Source organism: Gracilinanus agilis, chromosome 3, assembly GCF_016433145.1.
Source record: "Gracilinanus agilis isolate LMUSP501 chromosome 3, AgileGrace, whole genome shotgun sequence".
Classification (NCBI taxonomy): domain Eukaryota; kingdom Metazoa; phylum Chordata; class Mammalia; order Didelphimorphia; family Didelphidae; genus Gracilinanus; species Gracilinanus agilis.
Genome location: NC_058132.1, coordinates 7,253,566 through 7,273,582, shown reverse-complemented (window position 1 = coordinate 7,273,582; position 20,017 = coordinate 7,253,566). Strand labels below are relative to the sequence as shown.

At 39.8% G+C, this 20,017-nt stretch overlaps 1 protein-coding gene across 1 annotated transcript; it reads left to right on the top strand.

Moving 5' to 3' along the window:
* The first annotated feature begins 1,770 nt into the window (after positions 1-1,770).
* LOC123239798 (zinc finger protein OZF-like) lies at positions 1,771-9,648 on the top strand. The gene is made up of 3 exons (XM_044667097.1): positions 1,771-1,835; positions 6,492-6,587; positions 7,456-9,648. The coding sequence occupies exons 1-3, from the start codon at positions 1,802-1,804 to the stop codon at positions 8,973-8,975; spliced, it is 1,650 nt and encodes a 549-aa protein (XP_044523032.1). The 5' UTR covers positions 1,771-1,801; the 3' UTR covers positions 8,976-9,648.
* The last annotated feature ends 10,369 nt before the right edge of the window (positions 9,649-20,017 follow it).

Here is a 20,017-nt window from a genome sequence, read left to right as displayed (position 1 = left end):
TCTGGGTTTCCCACAGAGCCTAGAGAAAAGAAAGATCTTCTGTTTTCTTTTCAGTTGGTAATAGCTCAGTTGGTACCACAGCCAGTCACCAAACTCTGATCCTAGTATTCCTGAATTGACACAGGCTTCAGAGGTTAGCAGCCTTTTTCACCAAGTTCCAGTGAGAGAAGAGCACCCAGGAATTATAGGTAGTTCAAAAAAACCCAGTTCAACATTCCACAGAATTCTGAGCACCCCCATTGCTTTGCAAATTCCAAGGCAAGCCTAAGGCAGCTTTTCAGAGTTTAACTTATTGAACAAAACCCCAAATCCATTCTTATCTTAATACAAATCACCTCATTTCCTCCTGGGCAGAATCTCCCACCTCACTCAGAGAATACTAATTACCTCCCAAATTACATAGGGAGAATCATTTCAGAGTAAGACACCTCTCCAGGTTTTATTCTTCACAACATGATCCTCACTTCAAACACTAAATTCCTTTGTCAGTGTTCCATTGGGCTGTGAATGACTGGTCTCTAGTGTAGGATTTAAATTAATGTTGAAATATAAGGGTGCACTGAGGTGTGTGGATGTTGTAATCCACCAAAGGCTACCTCAGTTTCCCCTTAGTGCAGTAAGGCAGTTGAGACCTTACAACACTGGGCCAGCTGCAACTAATTGTTTCAAACAGTTCTCAATATAGAAACTAACCAGTTTATTGGTTAAACAATAGGGAGGGAGGGAGGGAGGATTTAGTATTAAGGATGCCCTACTCACCAAGATTCTTATTTCCCTCTAAGTTCATCACAAGATGAATGCTTCATGTTCTTGATGCTGCCTAAGACCTCCCTGATTCTGGCTAATATCCCAAGGCTTCTCTATTATACCTAACACTATAAATCCTCCCTTGTTGGGTTTTCAAGATGGAAAGGAATGAACTTTAGATGTCTGAGTTCAACCCAGCTAGGCCTGGCCTAAGGCTGAAACCTTGGCCCTTACACTGACAACTGACTCTGGACGATGGTATTCTTTGTCAGGGTTGGACTATGTAGGATTTTCTTTAGATATATATTTCTCCTTGTGAGAAAAGGTACTCCCACAGAAGTCAAAAGGTTTCCCTTATCAGTGACAGTCGTGGTGAAACAGGATCAGCAGAGATCAGCTATTTCCTCTTTCAGCTCCTGGATAGGAAGAGCACAGTTGGTAGGTACACCTTCAGAATCCCTCCTTCCCACATTTTAGAATCCTCTCTTAGGGTTCCTAGCATGCAGTCATACTAGGTTTTGCAAACCAACTTTTTAACTACTCTTTATTTATTTTGTATCTGTCATTTCTACGATAACAATGTCCAACACTTAAATAATTATTTATAAAGTTTATCATCTGACAAAAATCGAACCACGAGACTAAGTTTTTCTCCCTGCTTAAAAATCCCCACTCCTTCAAAGTCTCTGTAGGAAGGAAAGAGAGGGAAAGATGGCAATCCACCCAATTTATATCCTGTCTACATCAGCATGTATACAGGAAGTGAGTAGGGTGCTGGGGATTTTGGTTTTTAGGGTAAAAGATTCAAATTACACACTAGTGTTGACTCTAACACCCTCCAAAATTAGGAGTTTGGCATGAATCCCTTGTGTGCCTCAGTTTCCTCCAGTCATTCTATGAGGGTTGTACTAGATGATTTCTGAAGGTTCACTTCTAAATCTCATGACTTTTGCTTGTTTAGAGGTTATTAACCTTTAAAGATGTGGCTGTGGACTTCACCCAGGAGGAGTGGTGCCTGTTGGACCATTCTCAGAAAGATCTGTACCTGGAGGTTATGCTGGAGAATGTGCAGAATCTACACTGTGTGGGTAAGATGCATTTCCTTTGTTAACTCTGAATCTCCTATTAAGGGATTGTCTTCATTCCAAGCCAAATGTAAAGGATTTTGAGCCTTTATCGATGCTTAAAAAAGCAAAAGTGTTTATCACTGCCCAGGGCTCTCCTCCTTCCTGCTTTTCATAAAAAAATTCTTTGAAGTATGTGATGGAAAGCTGGGATATTCCTTTCTTGATCCTGAAATTGTTTCTCTTATGTTTTAGATAGCTTCAGGTGAACACTTAAACCAGATTTACAGATTTGCATTTCTAAAGCTAAATCTCATTAGTCATCTAGTCCAACCTCTAATTACACCTGAAATGTATGTGAAAATTCTCTATTAATACCTGGGTAGCTTTTCCTTGAAGATGGGCATTGAAGGGATCTGCTAAGGCAGCCCCTTTCCCTTTAGAATGGTTCCAGTCTTTAACAAGGATGTTTTCTCAGAAGTATGAATGGGGGGGGGATGAGGACATAAGATGGTGGCATAGCTGTAGCAAAAGCTTGAACTACCCTGAGAATCTCAAAGTAACTTTAAAATAGTACCTATAGATGACTAGAGTCACAGAATGAACATGGATAAGAGTGAGGTCTCTCTCCTAAGGAGAACAACTTGAACGTTGGGCAGAAATTCTGGAACTGGAAGTAAAACTACACACAGAAGGGTGAAGACAATCAATTCCCCATCTACTGTACAAGTTGTGAACCTGGGCACCTGCCAACTTCTCGACTCTGGGATCCTTGATTTCCCCTACATTAGAGCATCCGAAGCCCACCCCTTGAAATACAAAGGGCTGGTACAAGGCTCTGGCAAGGCCCCAAAGTCACTGAAGCCCCTAGCCCCAGAGCAAAATAGCTCCCACTTCTCTGAGCCTTGCAAGCCATCAGCTGTCCCTAGAGGAGACTCAATCAGCAGCTTTCTGAGCTCCCAGTCCATAGGCCTTGATACTACCTTGGAAGAAATGAAACTTGCAGAAAACCAGAACTACAGCTGAGGGGAGCAGTAATCAAAAACTGAAGTTTAAGAGAATACCTCCTCTACCCTGAGAACAGAGCTCAACTTTGAGATAGAAGTCAAAGTAGAAAAAAAAAAGGCTGGGAAAATGAGCAGACAGCAACTAAGCATATAAAATGTCTAAGGAGACAAAGTAAAATGGACCAAATGGAAAAGGAGGATAAAAAAACAGTGGTCATGGAAGAAAATCATTCATTAACAATTAGAAATTGGCAAGTGGAAACCAATGATTTCATGAACATCAGGAAAAATTCAAATCAAATCAAGAAATTTAAAAATAGAAGGAAATAGGAAATACATCATTGAAAAAAACAACTGACCTGGAAAATAGATCCAGGAAAGGCATTCTAACAATTATGGACTACAAAAAATGAAGTCCTTGTAATAGAAGTCCTATTACAAGAAATTATCAAATAAAAATGCCTTGATATTCTTGATTCAGAGTTAAAAGAAACCACCATTTACCTCCTAAAATAAATGACAACTCCCAGGAATGTTCTAGCTAAATTTTAAGTTTTCCCAGGCCCAGGAGAAAATACTGCACTTAGGGAGAAAGTAAAAATTCAGATATCATGTAGCCCTAGTGTTGATTACACAGGATCTGGCAATGTCTACATCAAGGGATCCTTAGGAATCTAAGCATCTAAGGAATGCTTAGAATATGATATTCTGGAAGACAAGGAAACTGGTTTACAACCATGAATCACCTTCCCATCTAAATTGGCTATATTCTTTCAGGGGAGCAATGGTTGTTTATTAAAATAGAGGATGTCCAAGCATTCCTGATGAAAAGAGCAGATCAAATCCAAAAAGTTCATGTCCCAATACAAAATTCAAGAGAAGCATGAAAAGGTAAATAAGAGAGAAAATTTACAGAACTCATGAGGTTAAATTATTTATATGCCTACTTCAAAGATGATATTTGAAACTTTTAATGTTATTATCCTTATCATAGTAGTTCGAAGTAGTATACATAGTCAGAGGGTGTGTTACTAAACTTTTTAGGAAGATATACCCAGAAAAAAATCAAGGAGTGAAAAAGAGGATAACACTGAGAGAAAAAGGGAGAAAGAAGTAAAATGGCATAAATTATATCAAATAAAGAGTCACAGGAAGAAAAACTATTTCAGTGGAGGGGGATGATGAGGGTGGTGATAGGCAATCAGTAAAACTTACATTGGAATATGCTTAGAGAGGGAATATCCACCAGATTCATTGGGGTATAGAATCTTATGTTACACAATAGAGGAATAGAAGGGGAATAAAAAAGATGGTGGACATAGGGAAATTATATAAGGGAGCTGGATTAGGGGAGGAGAAGGAGAATAAGAAAAGTGGTGGTGGGAAGGGGAATAATTTAAAGGAGGGAAAATGGGGTGGTGATTTAAAGGGAAACGTGTGCAGTGACAGTGAAAGGAGAAGAGATGGTCAACATAATTGTAATTGTTATTGGGATGAATGTAGCCATAAAACAGAAGTTGATAGCAAGTGGATTAAAAACCTGAATCCTATGATATATTTTTTACAAGAAATACATTTGACATACACAAGTAGACATTCAGATAATAAAGGTAAGGGGATAGAGGTGAATCTATTAGGCTTTAGCTAAAATAAGAAAAGCAGGAACTTCGTTTATGATCTCAGACAAAGCTAAAGGGAAAATAGAAATTATTAACAGAGATAAGGATGGTAATTACATCTTAATTGTGATAATTAGATTAAGTCTACAATGCCCATCTTTAGATTTAATCACCAAAGGTGAGAGCACCTCCAAATTCTGTGCTAGAGTGAGTGACAAATCAGAATCAACTGACCGCCCCATAGGCGTTCTATGAGAAGTGTCTATTCTGATTGGACACGCAGGCTACAGGAAGGCACAGGAAGTGACACAAAAGTGACCCCTTTAAAAAGAGGGAGTTGAGCGAGTGAGAGGAGCTTCTGGTGAAGAGGGCAGATGGTGAAGGAGATCTTCTAGCTCTTCTGGTCCGTGGAGGTGGTGAGTTTAAAGACTGACTGAATCTTCCTGAACTTCTCTTAAGGAACTTCCTTAATAGAGGCCTCTGGCCCTCTGACTCTGCCAAAGGTTAATTAGATCTACCTGGATTAATTAGAGGATTGTAGCAATTTACCTACTGTGTTAGATTCTTATTTCCTTATTTCCTCGCTTCTTAATTGTAAATAAACTTCCATAAAAGTCAATTTTGACTTGAGGTTATTCCTAAATTGGGGGAATTTCCCCTGGCGACCACCTTTTAATATATTGAACCCCAGAACCCCTTTTTCACCCTTACATAATAAAAGTCAGTTTAGCTATTGAGGGTATGTCAGTACATGACATTTTTGCACCAAGTGGTATAACCTCCAGTTTTTTAAAGTAGAAATTATTGGAAAATAAGGAGGAAACTGACGATAACTATACTGATTAGGGACCTCAACCTTCTCCTATTACAACTAGATAAATGAAACAAAAAAATAAACAAAAAAAGAGTAAAGAAAGTAAATGAAATTTTAGAAAATTTACATTTAGATATCTGGAGAAAATTGAAAGGAGTGAAAAAGGAATATACCTTCTTTTCAGTAGCAGAAGGAACAAAAGAAAAATTAACCATATTGCAGGTCATAAAAAGTGTACAACAAAATGCAGAAAAAGCATAAATAATAAATGAGACCTGTTCAGATCATAATTCAATAAAAAGTATAATCAATGAGAGTTAATTTAAAGACAATTTAAAAAGTTATTGGAAACTAAATTTTATTTTTCAAAAGAGGTAACTTAACAAACAAATCTTGGAAACAATGATTTTATTTTTTATTATATTTTTATAATGCATTCATTTAATCAATTAATTTAGGCTGTTTTTCCATCATTACATGATTCATGTTCTTTCCCTACTCATGTCCATCCCCCCTTCTGTAGCCAACTAGCAATTCCACAGGGTTTTACATGTGTCAACAATGACTTTATTCAAGACAATGATAATGTTGAGACAACATATCAAAAGTTATGGCAAATAGCCAAATCAGTACTTGAGGGAAATTTCATATCCCTGAATGCTTATATTGATTAAATATAGGAAAAAAAAAGATAAATGAATTGGACATGCAACTAAAATAACTACAAAAAGAACAAACTAATAATCTTCAAGAAGAGACAAAATTGAAAATACAAAAAAATCAACTGAGAAATTAATAAAATTGGAAATAAGAGAAAATTAAATTAATAAATAAGACTGGGAATTGGTTTTCTGAAGGAAAAAAACCAACAAAATAAATAAAGCATTGGTTAATTTCATTTAAATAAGGAAAGAAGAGAATGAAATTACAAGTACCAAAGTTGAAAAGGGGAAATTCACTTACAATGAAGAAGAAATTAAAGCAATAGGAATTATTATATGACGATAAATCTGACAATGTAGGTGAAATGGATGTATATTTACCAATATATAGATTGCTAGATTAACAAAAGAGAAAATAGAAAACTTATATAAGTCTATCTCAGAAAAGGAAATTGAAGAAGCCATCAACACATCAGAGAATCTCTTAATGGAAATGGAGTAAGCAAGTAAGGCCTACAGGATGGTGTCTGTTGTATTTTATTTTCTCTTTTGATCCCTTCCTTCTTTTTTATGTCCAGGGCTTCCAGTTCCCAGAGAAGATTTTATCTCCTGTTTTCAGCAAGGGGAAGCACCATGGCTGCTAGAGCAAAAAGACCCAAGGAGCTCCTGTCCAGGTGAGTGAAGTGAAAACAGGTGGATAAAGGCTGTTATCCCAATATACTTTTATCTGTTGTAGTAAAGAGAATGCTAGACTTGGAGGCTGATAGACCAGTACTGACTCTTGCTGTTCATTTCCTGAGAGATGGATGATGTATGCAGTTTAGAGTATGAGACATGATATATGGTAGATCTTGAAATAACATGAATATTAAGTAGCTCTACACTAAATGGCATAATATCTTTGCAACTGTAGAGAAAAGAAGAAAACTTGTATTTCACTTTGAAAATTACTATATGAGAGTTAAAAGGAATGAAGTTCTTTCTCTCTTTAGCAAATAAAATTTACCAAGAATGATCATGTGATTGTACCTCCAAAAGAATGAGAACAAAATATCTGAAAGGTTACCTGAGATTAATATAATTATAAGAATAATCATCAAGTGATATTTAAAGTAAAGACAGAAAGGGGAATGAAGAAAGATTGTCTAATCTGTGAACAGAGCATGCTCAGACACAAGAGTTTGAATTGTAGTCTAGCTGCAAGGAAATTGTTTAGGTCACTCCTTCATTATTTACTCATGACAAAGAGTTGCGAAGTACGATGAGAATCTTGGGTCTGCCTGTTCCACTGGTCCGTTGTGAGTTTCCATTGTTACAGTATGTGAAAATCTTTCTAAAATCATCCATCTTGCAGTTATGACCAAATGGTGTATCCAAAGACTGGTTCTTTTTGTTTAAGTTTGAAAACCCCTTTTTGCTTGAGGAAATAAAATAAAAATCAGTTTACTTTCTGCCGTCAGAGAAAAGAACTTGTGTGTGTGTGTGTGTGTGTGTGTGTGTGTATCTTCCTTCTGTGTTCATATCATTTTTTATTTTTTTCAGAGACAGACACAAATTTTGAAGTGAGGAAGATATCTACCAAGCTGAGCTGTTTTGTGGAAGGATCTGGCCTCCAAAGATGCATGAGTGAAAGTCTTTCTGGCTTCATTTTGAGAGAAATCTGTGACTCTACTATCAAGGGAACTGAAAATCCAAAGAGGGACTGTGAATTTGATGAAACTGCAGAGAAATTCAGCCAACATTCAGTCCTAAATCAGTATACCAAATTGACTTCAGGAAATGACTGTTCTCAGGTTAGTAAATACAGCAAAGGCTTTTTTGAAGAAATAGAACTTGTTCAGTCTCCAGAGAAAACTCCTGAAATTCTCATGTATCTAGGTAAACTTGGGGGAATGGCCTTTGGCTCTACTTTAGACCTCATTAGACACCCTAAAACTAAACATGTAGAGATGGGTTTTGTGAATAATAAAGATGGGAGACCTTTCAGTCAGAACTCTGAGCTTGGTTCACATCAAATAATCCACTCTGGAAAGAAACCTTATGAATGTAAACACTGTGGAAAGGCTTTCACACTGAGGAGTGATCTTGCTGCACATCAGAGAATCCACACTGGAGGGAAACCTTATGAATGTAAACAATGTGGAAAGGCTTTCACACACAGAGGCTCTCTTGCTGCACATCAGAGAATCCACACTGGAGAAAGACCTTATGAATGTAAACAGTGTGGAAAGACTTTCACACAGAGGGGCAATCTTGCTGCACATCAGAGAATCCACACTGGAGAGAAACCTTATGAATGTAAACAATGTGGAAAGGCTTTCACTCGGAGTGGTTATCTTGCTATACATCAGAGAATCCACACTGGTGAGAAACCTTTTGAATGTAAGCAATGTGGAAAGACTTTTATAGAGAAGGGCTCTCTTGCTACACATCAGAGAATGCACACTGGAGAGAAACCTTATGAATGTAAACACTGTGGAAAGGCATTCACTCAGAGTGGTCCTCTTGCTACACATCAGAGAATCCACACTGGAGAGAAACCTTATGAATGTAAACACTGTGGAGAGGCTTTCACATGGAAGAGAGATGTTGTTGCACATCAGAGAATCCATTCTGGAGAGAAACCTTATGAATGCAAACTCTGTGGAAAGGCTTTCACACAGAGGGAACATCTTGCTGGACATCAGAGAATCCACACTGGAGAGAAACCTTATGAATGTAAATACTGTGGAAAGGCTTTCACACACAATACCAGTCTTGCTGCACATCAGAGAATCCACACTGGAGAGAAACCTTATGACTGTAAACACTGTGGAAAGGCTTTTACAGAGAGGGGCTCTCTTTCTAGACATAAGAGAATACACACTGGAGAGAAACCTTATGAATGTAAACGCTGTGGAAAGGCTTTCACACAAAGTTCAAGTCTTACTGCACATCAGAGAATCCACACTGGAGAGAAACCTTATGAATGTAAACACTGTGGAAAGGCTTTTACATCGAGGGGCAATCTTGCTGTACATCAGAGAATCCACACTGGAGAGAAACCTCATGAATGTAAATAGTGTGGAGGGCTTTCACAGAGAGGATTTATCTGGCTAAATATCAGAGTGTCCACACTAAAGGGAAACTTTATGGAAGTAATGAGTTCAGATTGACTTTCACATAAAACTTCACAGTTGCTTCATGTCCCAAAATCTTCACTGGAGGGAAACCTCTATAGTGGAGAGGCTGAGCTTATAGTTGACACTTTTAGATTGTTTAACATAAGAAGATCCACACTGGAGCAAAACTTTGGAAATATGATCAATGTAGTAAGGCCTTGATGCAAATCCTATTACTGTCATGAATGAACAAAGACATTAAAATGGAGAATTCAGAGCTTGTTCAGTTTGAGAAAATGTCTTCTGAATAGACTATTTCCAGATGGATTCCCTGTAGGAAGGCTTTCAGCCAGAAATCATCCCATACTTCATATTAGTGGATTTATAGTGCATAAAAACCTAATGACTCTGCTCAAGTTGTATGTGTTTTCCTCAGGAGGATGGTAATCACTATTATTTAGAGAAATGCAAATTATAATAAGTCTGAGGGAGCACCCCAAATCTATTAGATTGACTCGTATAATAGAAAAAGAAAGTAACAAAAATGGGAGATGTCAGAAAATTGAGATACTAATGAACTATTGGGGGAATTGTGAATGATTTATCCAAGAGTATTTTTGAACCATGTCCAAAGTGTATTAGAAAAAGGAAAAGGATTATAAAGATTAAAAAAGAAAAAAAAAACAGCTAAAGCTGTTCATTTAGGGGTAATAAAAGAATTAGAAAGTAAGAGAAAATTCATTAATGGGAAATGGCTGAGTAAACTGTTGCATATGATTGTAATGGAATTCTGTTGTTTTATAATAATTGAGAAGGAAATGCTCATAAAAAATTGGAAATACTTGAGAATTGATGGAGACTGAATTTGGCAGAAGGAGAACACTGCACATTGTGACAGCACTGTTGTATTCAGAATGTAGCCCCTAGTACTGAGAATGAACCCCAGTTTGCAAGGTCTCTGGGAAGCCATGGTCTGGCCAGAATCAGTCACACAACCTAGGCATCACATGAGGCCCCCAAAACTCCTCCTTTCCACCCCTCCTCACAGAAACATTGTTCTTCCAAGAAATTACTGATGCAGCAATTCTGTGAAAAGCTCAGTTAGATGGTTACATATTTACCTGTGATTGATTATCCTAGAAATCTGAGAAAATCTGAGAAAACTCTGTCTAAGCTTCTGTGAGGTAAACTAAGTCATCGTACTAAGATTGTAAATCATTAGTAACCATTGTCCATGTTAAAGCTTACTTAATATAAGGTGCAAAACTCAAGGCTGCTGGCAGGGAAAACTCAAGCCTTGGGGGATGGGTAGTAATGCAGTTAGAACTTCACTCCCTTTCCCTGCCAGTACAGAGGTCTGTCAGCTGATCTTAACTGAAGAGAAAGGTGGGCCAATGGCTTCTTGTATTATCTGACAAAAACTTCTCCACAAGCTGAACTTGATATCACAAAAGTATATTCCCACAAGAAATTGATGTCTCTAATTATTGGATGTTATCTCCAAACAAGGATGGGTGATATATTCAAAGTGCCTTCACAGCTAATTCCTCAGATTTCAGCTGTCACTGGAACAGAGTAATGGAGGATGTCTCTAAGGCAGTGATGGGCAAACTACAACCCACGGGCCAGATGTGGCCCCCTGAAATGTTCTATCTGGCCATGCGACATTATTCCTAATCTGACGAATATGATGAGGATACAATACAATGAAACTTCGAAAGAATTGCCTTAGAAACAGACTGACAAATGAGCATTTCCTTTCCCTTGACCCCCTCTTTAAAAAGTTTGCCCATGACTGCTCTAAGGTAAGTAGATTTTGACTACAGTTGTCTTGTTCAAAGGATTCTCATACTAACTGACCTGGTTAAAATAATATATATTTTTTTAAACCTTTAACTACTGTGTATTAGCTCCTTGGTGAAAGAGTGGTAAGGGTGGCAATGAGGGTCAAGTGACTTGCCCAGGGTCACACAGCTGGGAAGTGTCCGAGGCCGGATTTGAACCTAGGACCTCCCTTCTCTAGGCCTGACTCAATCCACTGAGCTACCCAGCTGCCCCCATTAAGATAATATTTTAATGACTAGAGGGGCAGAGGGTAAAGGGAATATGAGAGGTGAGAGGGCCAGGGCAAAACTCTCCAATAATCTGAGGTGATAAAAGCATGGCTTCTCCTAAGGCAGGGTAGAAGCCCTAACTGAAATATTTTTTCCCTATTCTCCGTTATAGCTATTTCTACTCAACTATATTAATGAATAAATTCAAGATGGTTTGTAGAAGGTGTTGATTACAGGTCTATTGCCTCAGAAGATCTGTTTCTGATAACTGATAGCAGGATCTTTCTGTAGCAGTATTGAATCAGGCCAGTGAAAGAAAGCCTTGACAGGCTGTCTATAAGGGTAAAGGCTTGGATAACACTAAGCTCTTCTGGTCAGACATTTGCTAGGCCTAAATAGGTAGTTTCCAGCACCCTCTTTCCTTCCAGCACCCCGATCCCAGAATGAGTGAGTCTCAGCTTTGGGGTACCCCTTTATATATCCTCATTCCAACTGTCTTTAACTGCCCTGGCATCGTGGGATTCCCTTGACTTGCACTCCACTTGGGATTCTGAGATTACATTAATGCATTAGCCTACATCACTTTCTCTATAAAATACTAGCTGTGATCAATAAACCTTGCCTCTGATTGCTAACAGCTTCATTGGCCCTCCTGACAAGTCATTCTTTTCCCCACGTCTAGTTTTCCTTACCACTGAGGGACCCCCATCCCCGACCAGAACAACTGTGAATTGAGGTATTCTCAGCAATACAGAGATCTAGAGCAATCCCAAAGGACACATAAAAAATTTAATCTATTTCAAGAGAAAGACCTGATGGAGTCTGAATCCAGACCAAAGAAAAAATTTTTCACTGAAAAAAATTTTTGAGTTTAGTTCCACAGAAGATTCAATATGGAAAAATATTTTCTAGGATTGCACATGCAAAATCTATGAGATTGCTTAATAGCTCTTGGGCATTGGTGAGAAAATCCAAGACTAATTTTTTAAATGTTGGATATCATTTTTATAATGATTGTCAAAAAATATGAAATGATGGAGAAGAATTGCATGATCAGTAATGAATAATATCCTTTTGGGAGTGAAGGGGTATACAGAGAAAAATTACAGGAAAGGCTTCACCTAGAGCTTATGGTTGACTGAACACTGGACACATGGTAAAGATAAGATTCAATATCTCCAATTTACTAGGAGAAGCCTTTTGCTGTAGTACAAACTTTATTAGACTGTCCCACAGAGGAGCCCAAATTAAATACCCCAAATTTCATACTGTGCATAAAATACCACAATGATAAGGACTTTTTCTCTGATATCCTAATGCTTGCCAATCTTTGTCACTATTTGACAGCATTCATCTGTTTCAGCTTTTTTAGCCATTCCCTGGTTAATTGGCACTCAATTGTTTCCTGTTTTTTGCTGACACATATAGATCTTACCAAACAAACAAAAAAAATAAGTGCATGAGGAAGATGCAGAAGGAATAGGAGACCTCATCCCCACTGTTGGGTCCGTTATATCCAAGGACTCGGGGTCATGATGCACTTTGCTGATTTCTGGGTATGAGCAGAAGTCTGACCCTTCTGATGAAGTAAGAAGGAAGTATCTGAGGTCTCCAAGTCCACCTTGTGTCTCGAAATATCGACTAATGGGGACTTAAGGGATATCCTAAGTTATCAGGCTAAAGAGAAACAACACAACTCCATATGCAAGAGCAAAGGCATCTTCTTTTCTGGGAACAATGGTGAAGAAGACACATTTTTTACTTATGGGAATCTCATGCCCCTATTGAGAAGCCATATTATACTTGGGGAAATAGCCTCCTATTCTTTATTGCTTAAAATCTGAATACTACACAGTAAAGTATTTCTGTAAGGTGAACAAAGTCCTAATTACTCCTCCCTCTGAAAACTATTTCCCTTTAAATCAGTCATCATAATTGAGATGGTGATAAGAATTTCATTTGCTCTTATAGCTCACAAAGGAAACAAGGAGATTTACGCAGATCTCTTCATTTTTCTCCTTTCAGATATAGTCAATTAAATATTTGGTGGGTTTTAACATTATCAATATCACACAATATTAAATGTTACAATATTATACATTGTATTATATTGTCACATTTTCATAGATTGTTATATAACTATATATTTTAATAATTATAATTAGTATCACATAATATAGTTTTATGATAATCTAAAGAAGTTCTATAATTTTTTAAAAGATAGTCAAATAACTTCAGAATGAAATGTAGTGCATCAGAATTAGATTTATAACTGAAATTAGAAATAAAATCCTTGAAATAATGCTTGATATAATGAAAATTCATGATCAATAGGGCTGATAAAACATAGCAGCCTGCTGCAACAAGATCTTTTTGCATGGGTTGAACACCTGAAAGGGAAGCCAGGGACTGAGGGAATATGGGTGGAAGGGTTAAAGATTAAGGCAGGAGGAATATAGATAGAGAAAACAGACAAAAAGACACAGGAATCTTCAGCATAACATTCAGCCTGCCAGCTCCTCCTCAGATGGTGAGGGAGAGTCAGACAGTTGAATTTATTTTTATTGAGATTTCAAGGAATGGGGGATGCAGGATTGTCAATCTCACAGGTGGTATGATAGAATTATTAGCATCATATTGGCAATCAACAAGATAAAGGAACAGATACCAACACAATGGAATAGTCAGTGCCCAGACCAGAAGCTCATTTGAAAGTCCTTCCTCCAGAGCACTGGCATGATCTCCTTCAGATGTTTAATGTGTGTCTTTGACATTACAAAGAAGCTATTGAAATTGTATGCCAGCCTTCCCGACTACAGACAATGGGAGAGGTTTGGATTCCACAAAATTTGAGCTCCATTCAACTTAAGGATTCAGAAATCAATCATTTGAGGGCAGCTGGGTAGCTCAGTGGATTGAGAGCCAGGCCTAGAGATGGGAGGTCCTAGGTTCAAATCCGGCCTCAGACACTTCCCAGCAGTGTGACCCTGGGTAAGTCACTTGACCCACATTGCCCACCCTTACCACTCTTCCACCTAGGAGCCAATACACAGAAGTTAAGGGTTAAAAAAAATACCAAAAAAAAAAAAAAAAAAAAGAAATCAATCATTTGAAATATTAGAAATATCAGTCTGGTCCGTGAACCCTTTGCTCATTAGAGTCAGCTTTTGAATACATCCTTAGTATCCTCACAATTCATTTACATCTGGAACCCTTCAAAACATGATTTTTTTCAAATGGGGATTTTTTAAATCTTTATGAAAATTTAGTTTCTAATCTAGCAATACCCAGATTGTATGAGAAGCTGCTTTTCTATAGCATATCTTTACAAGGGTTTGCCAAATTTTACCTTTTCATAAACAATATATTGACTTTGAAACCTGAAACAAAACTATCAAATTACCTTACACAGAATTATCTGTTACATTTTTAATCACATCTAAAACCCTGTATAAGATTATCTAATATGAACATTCTAGTACAGCAGCAATAACAATAACAATAGGGGCAACTAGGTGCTTGCTGGATTGAGAGACAGGTGTAGAGGAGTTGGGAGATTCTAGGAACAAATCTGGCCCCAGAATCTTCCCAGCTATGACCCTCACAAGTCACTTAGCCCCACTGCCTAGCCCCGTGTTGGCAAAGTCATGGTATGGTGCCCCTGTGGTATGCAGAGGGCTGCTCCATTTCCCCTCTCCACAACTCCTGAGGACATTTCTTCCATGCCCCATCCGTACATACAGGCCCCCCAAAGCAAGCACTTCCTCCCTTGGCTCTCTGGGGGGCTGTGGGGGGCTCACAGGCAGCTTGGAGTTGCAGTTTGAGCATGTGATCTTGTAAACGTTCACCCATGCTGGTCTAGCCCTTAACACTCTTCTGCCTTGGAACCAATTATATTGATTCCAAGAAGCAAGGTAATGACTTAAGAGATTATAATGATAGCAATAACCAGGATTAATATTTATAGTGTTTGCCATAAACCACGTAGGCTATTAAGCCTTTTGATGCTACTCTTTCCATATTACCCTTCAGACACGTGAAATCCCACGGCTAGTAAGTTACAGACTGGCCGAATCACTGTATTTCCCAGCATTATAATTCTTCCTCAAAACATAACACTTGAAAAGAAAGGGAAAATCTCCTGTTATCAATACTCAGTTTCACAATTCCCAGCTAAATATAACTTCATCCCTATTTCAAAGAACTGGATTAATTTTTGTCCCCATCCAAGGGTTCGATCAAATCTTTTGTGTCCATTTAATCCACTCCTAAACCTCTGCCTATCTCACAGGCTTTTCAGGGAAGCCGCTTTACATTTAATCTTCCTTCAGCTTCAGGAGCTGAAAATTTCCAGCTGCAGTTTTACAAAGAGTAACCACCTGAAGTTTTACTACATGAAAACTGTGCCTGTCCTTCACTGCTTGATCTGAGCCTTCCCTTAACAATCACATCCCAAGTTGGTTATGGAAGTAATCTTTCTATTTCACTGATTCATGTGTTTAAACGCTTACCTTCTATCAATACTGTACATTGGTTCTAAGGCAGAAGAATGGTAAGGGCTAGGCAATGGTGGGGTAAAGTTACTTATCCAGGGTCACACAGCTAGGAAGTGTCTGAGGCCAGATTGGAACCCAGAACCTCCCGTCTCTAGGCTTGGCACTGTATTCATTGAACCATCTAGGAGTCCCTACTTCACTAATTCTTCATTGTTTGCTTATTGCCTGCCTTCCCACATTTGGAAAGGAAGAGGAGACTCTCTTTTAATTTTAAAGTTTCTTAAGTTCCACTGCAAGCTTCCCATTCTTCCGTGGTAGTTCTTTTTACCTCCTAACCTACCACCTTTTCTTATCCCATATTATCAAATGCTCAAAACATCAGATAAATTAGTCGACATTTTTCCATTATCATCACAGTGAAACAAAATAAGATTATCAAAAAGAGCAGCTTTCCTAAAGCACCTTTTTAATCCCTGAGCTTATATGCTACCTAAAGAAAATAGTAGCTTAATTTTGCATTAACAGTCATGGAGAACATCTACACAGCTTTACTAGATTTGCATTTGCACCTGTTTTTATTAGGTTAGCTCAGCTGACTGTCTTTAAAATGTCTTGTCCTAGAGTTGTTTTGATCATTTGTGATTTTGTGAAATCACATATATCCACCTTAAAATGTATTCCTAAGTAAAAATCCAATTGTGAGAGCAAAACAGCTTTCTCTGTTCTTCTCTTCCCACTTCTCTCTGCTGGCCATCAGAGGAAGAAGGAGGAGCAATGTTGAATACACGTCTCCGGGCTCTGTGTTCTTAGAAAAAACAGAAAGCAAAATGCAAAATTCCTTCTCCCAGGAGTGTTCTTTTTCAGTTCCTTAAACATATTCTCTGATCTGTCAGCTCCTTTATTTTTCTGGAATAATGGAGGGGAGAGACAGAGTACCTCATCAATCAGAGGTTTTATTCCCCAAACACCTCCCCAGCGTGCACACATGACATATGACACACATGACCCAGAACACGGACTTACAAAAGACACATAACAGACAGTTAAAGCATCTTCCAGCCTTTGTCTTCTAGAAAGAGCAGAGAGCAAACTGCAAGATTTCCTCAACTCCAGCTTTCCTAGCTTCTTCATTTGCTATTCTGTTTCCTCTAGCTTCAGTGGAATTTCCATTTTGATGTCCATTCACGTGGATCACAGCCAATTGTTCTGACTTACATATTTTCAAGCACTTTCTCTAGCAGCTCAATATGTGCTTGTTCCTTTCCCTTACTAGAAATCATTCCTAGTTCACTCCAAATTTTTCCAAACACACGAACTACTCCCTGTGCATATTTTGAGTCAGTAAATATGTTTCCTCCTCAGTCTCCCAGTATCTTCAGGGCCTGATTTAGAGCACATAGCTCACAGGTTTGAGCAGACCAGGCCTCTGGAGGCCTTCCAAATTGAGTGCTCCATCCTTCCTTCCTTACAAACACCTTTGAGATTTGTTGTCTAAATGCCTCCCTTAATCTATTTACAAATTCAGTGGGAGGTTCTTCTCTTTGCCTGGTGTGCTGTGTAGATTCATTCCTGTCCCTGAGAGGAAATTCCTGTTCACCTCTCAATCTGCTTTGGGTTATGGGACTTTCATTGACCCAGACCTTCGTAATATCTTGTCTGCTCTGGCTCTGCTCTTCTGTTTCTAGAGGACTTTCCATCTCTCTCTTAAAATTCCTAAAACAACAGTATTGAACAAAAACCTTCCTGTCATAAGCTGCAAAATGGGAAGACCTACTGCAAGCTTATAATTTTAATCCCAATGGACTTTCCTGAGGGCCGGCTCTCTGCTGCTCTGCTCAGCCTTATCTAGTATGTCCTGTGTCTCCTTCTCTATTGCAGACTGACTCTGCCCCGTGGTCTCCTCTTTAGGATCCCAAACTCTGATCTTCAACACAAGGGCCCCAATCCTCCAACTCCGACATAATGTTAGCAGCCCAGATAGTTTGCATGTTAACTTTTCCTGATTCACAGAGTCAAACCCTGGGTTACTCACTCTCAGACTCACCAGACCAAACTCGGGCAACTTGTGTCTTGTGTGAGATGTCTTGTAATCCAGTTCCTAGTTTACTCACTTTCAGACTCACCAGTCCAGACTTGGGCAACCTGGGTCTTGCCTGAGAGATCTTGTGAATCAGACCCTAGTTCCTTCCCCTGCTTCTCCTAGAAGCCTAAGGAGAGACCTAGTCTACCCATCAGAACAAATAATTTGTTCAGATAGGAAAAGGGAAGCGCCCTCTGTTGTTCTATGGCAGTCTGGCCACTATTGATGAGGCCGGGAAGCCATTAATCACTATGCAGTTGCTTTTTGAGGGAGAAAGAGAGAAAAACCTGGGGAAAGTCCCTCACATCCTTGACCTGCTACCTATTCCATTGGAATCCCCTCTCCAAGTCCCTCACAACCGGTTAGACACTCTCTTGTCAGAGTTCTAATCTGCACAAGCACACAGAGTCCTGGGAACACTCGGGGGATTTAGGTGAGAATTTCTGATTGGCATCTTCACTCAGAATGCAGAGATATATGGTACATGGGGAAAGGCAGAAAGCACAAACTTATTAACATCTTAAAGTATCAAGTTGAAAGATACATCCCACAATTCCAAAAATACTCAGTAAAGACATATTGTTTCCATTCTACCCCGGTCAAAGGTATTCTGAATGGGGCGAGGCAATCCAAGCAAAGACTAATTTTCCTGGGTCCTAGGCATATTCGTCTTGGATATATTGATAACTATTACCTTGAAAACAACACACTAATTTCTCACTCCACACAGATTTCAACTAAGGTCTTGCTGACTCCAGGCCTGTTATCCTGTTCTAGCTGGGAATAACAGCAATGCTGCATAAATCAACAAATTTGTTCAGTATCAAGCCAATGGAATGATCAAAAGACTGTTTCCTGGAGTTAGAAGATCCAGTGACAACTTTCATCAGAGGGGAACAATACGGAGGGAATTACTGAGACGACGTCAAAGAAACGCACTAGCTCCAGGCTCCGGATCCCAACTCCTACCACACAGACATAATCCTCCCCACAATCCTTTTTGGGTAGAAAAGAAAGGGGCTGCTTAGGCGAACAGGTCAAGTAGACGCTGTAGAGAAGGCAAACACAGCAGACTCAGTTGGACCCATTAGCCCCTAAAGGCTGTAACTCACCATTCCACAGACACGTGTGGAAAACGGAAAAGTTTTCTGCAGAAAACTTTTCGAACAACATCTCCCACGGCATGCCGGGACAATCTCCAAATAAGGGAATGATTTCGACCTAAAGGATGTCCTAAACCCGTTAGAGAACCAGGGAAGAAATGCCTGTCGGGTCTCTCGGGAGGGAGGGGAGACGCAGGCACGTTCACAGGGAGCCAGACGGACAATTCTGGTGACATAAAATCTAAAGATTTGCACCACCAAGACGGAGGCAGCGAAACTTTGGAGAGGGAAGCAGCTAAGGGGGAAAATCTTGGTACAGATTCCTCCAAGGAAAGTCTCCTTCCTATGATAAGTAGAAAAGGGAGTGAAATGGTTAAGATTTCAATGGTTCCGCCAGTGGTGGATGGTTAAGGCTACCCACAGGCACTTTTCAGAGGACAAATCCAAGCGTGAAGAGCCTGGTGAAAAAGGATCGTCCCAGAAATGTCCATTAAACGAACTCTGAGGTGCCGCCGCGCCGCCCCGATCGCGTTGGCAGAGTGGACCACAAGGGCAAACGGCTATTTGGAGCCATTAAACTACGCGCCGAGCCAGCAATGCCGCAGTTCAATTCCTTCGCCAGAGAGAGGAGGGGGAAGGAAGAGGCCCCGTCCTGGCATCCGCACCCCCAGGAGCTCTTTCCGTGTGGGCCAGGCTTTGGAAGCTGAGAGGTGAGCACCGGCGCAGGAACGGTTGGTCGAGGGATGGCGGAAGTGGCTACAAAGATGGTGGAGGGGATGGCCGAGAGCACTCTGGGGAGGCTTCTGGGAGCTGCTGCGACCCGAAGTGAGAAGCGGCTCCGCCACGGTCACGATTTCGCAAGGACACAGGATTCCGAACAGCCCCGCGACCAAGAGCCATCCGAGACCCGAGACGCCTCAGGCCTGGGAAATCGGAGAAGGCGCCGGACTCAGTGCGGAGGAGCCGCTGTCGGCCGTGCACGCTTCTCGTTCTGTTTGCCTGTTTTCCTCTTTGTTTGGGGGTTGGGCTGCTTATACGGGGTGAAAAGTTTAGGTTTTATTTTTCTTCGATTACTTGTAAAAACACTGTAGTTTACAGCAGGGCACTAAATCCCGGGGTTGGAGCGCGACGCAGCAGGACTCCATTTCCCAGAATGCCTTATCATGACGTCACACACATCCCGGCCCCTCTCCCTGTGACTGCCCCAGGGCATGCTGGGAATCTCATGTACGCAGGCGCAGCTTCCAGAAACTACTGCTGTTATCGCTCC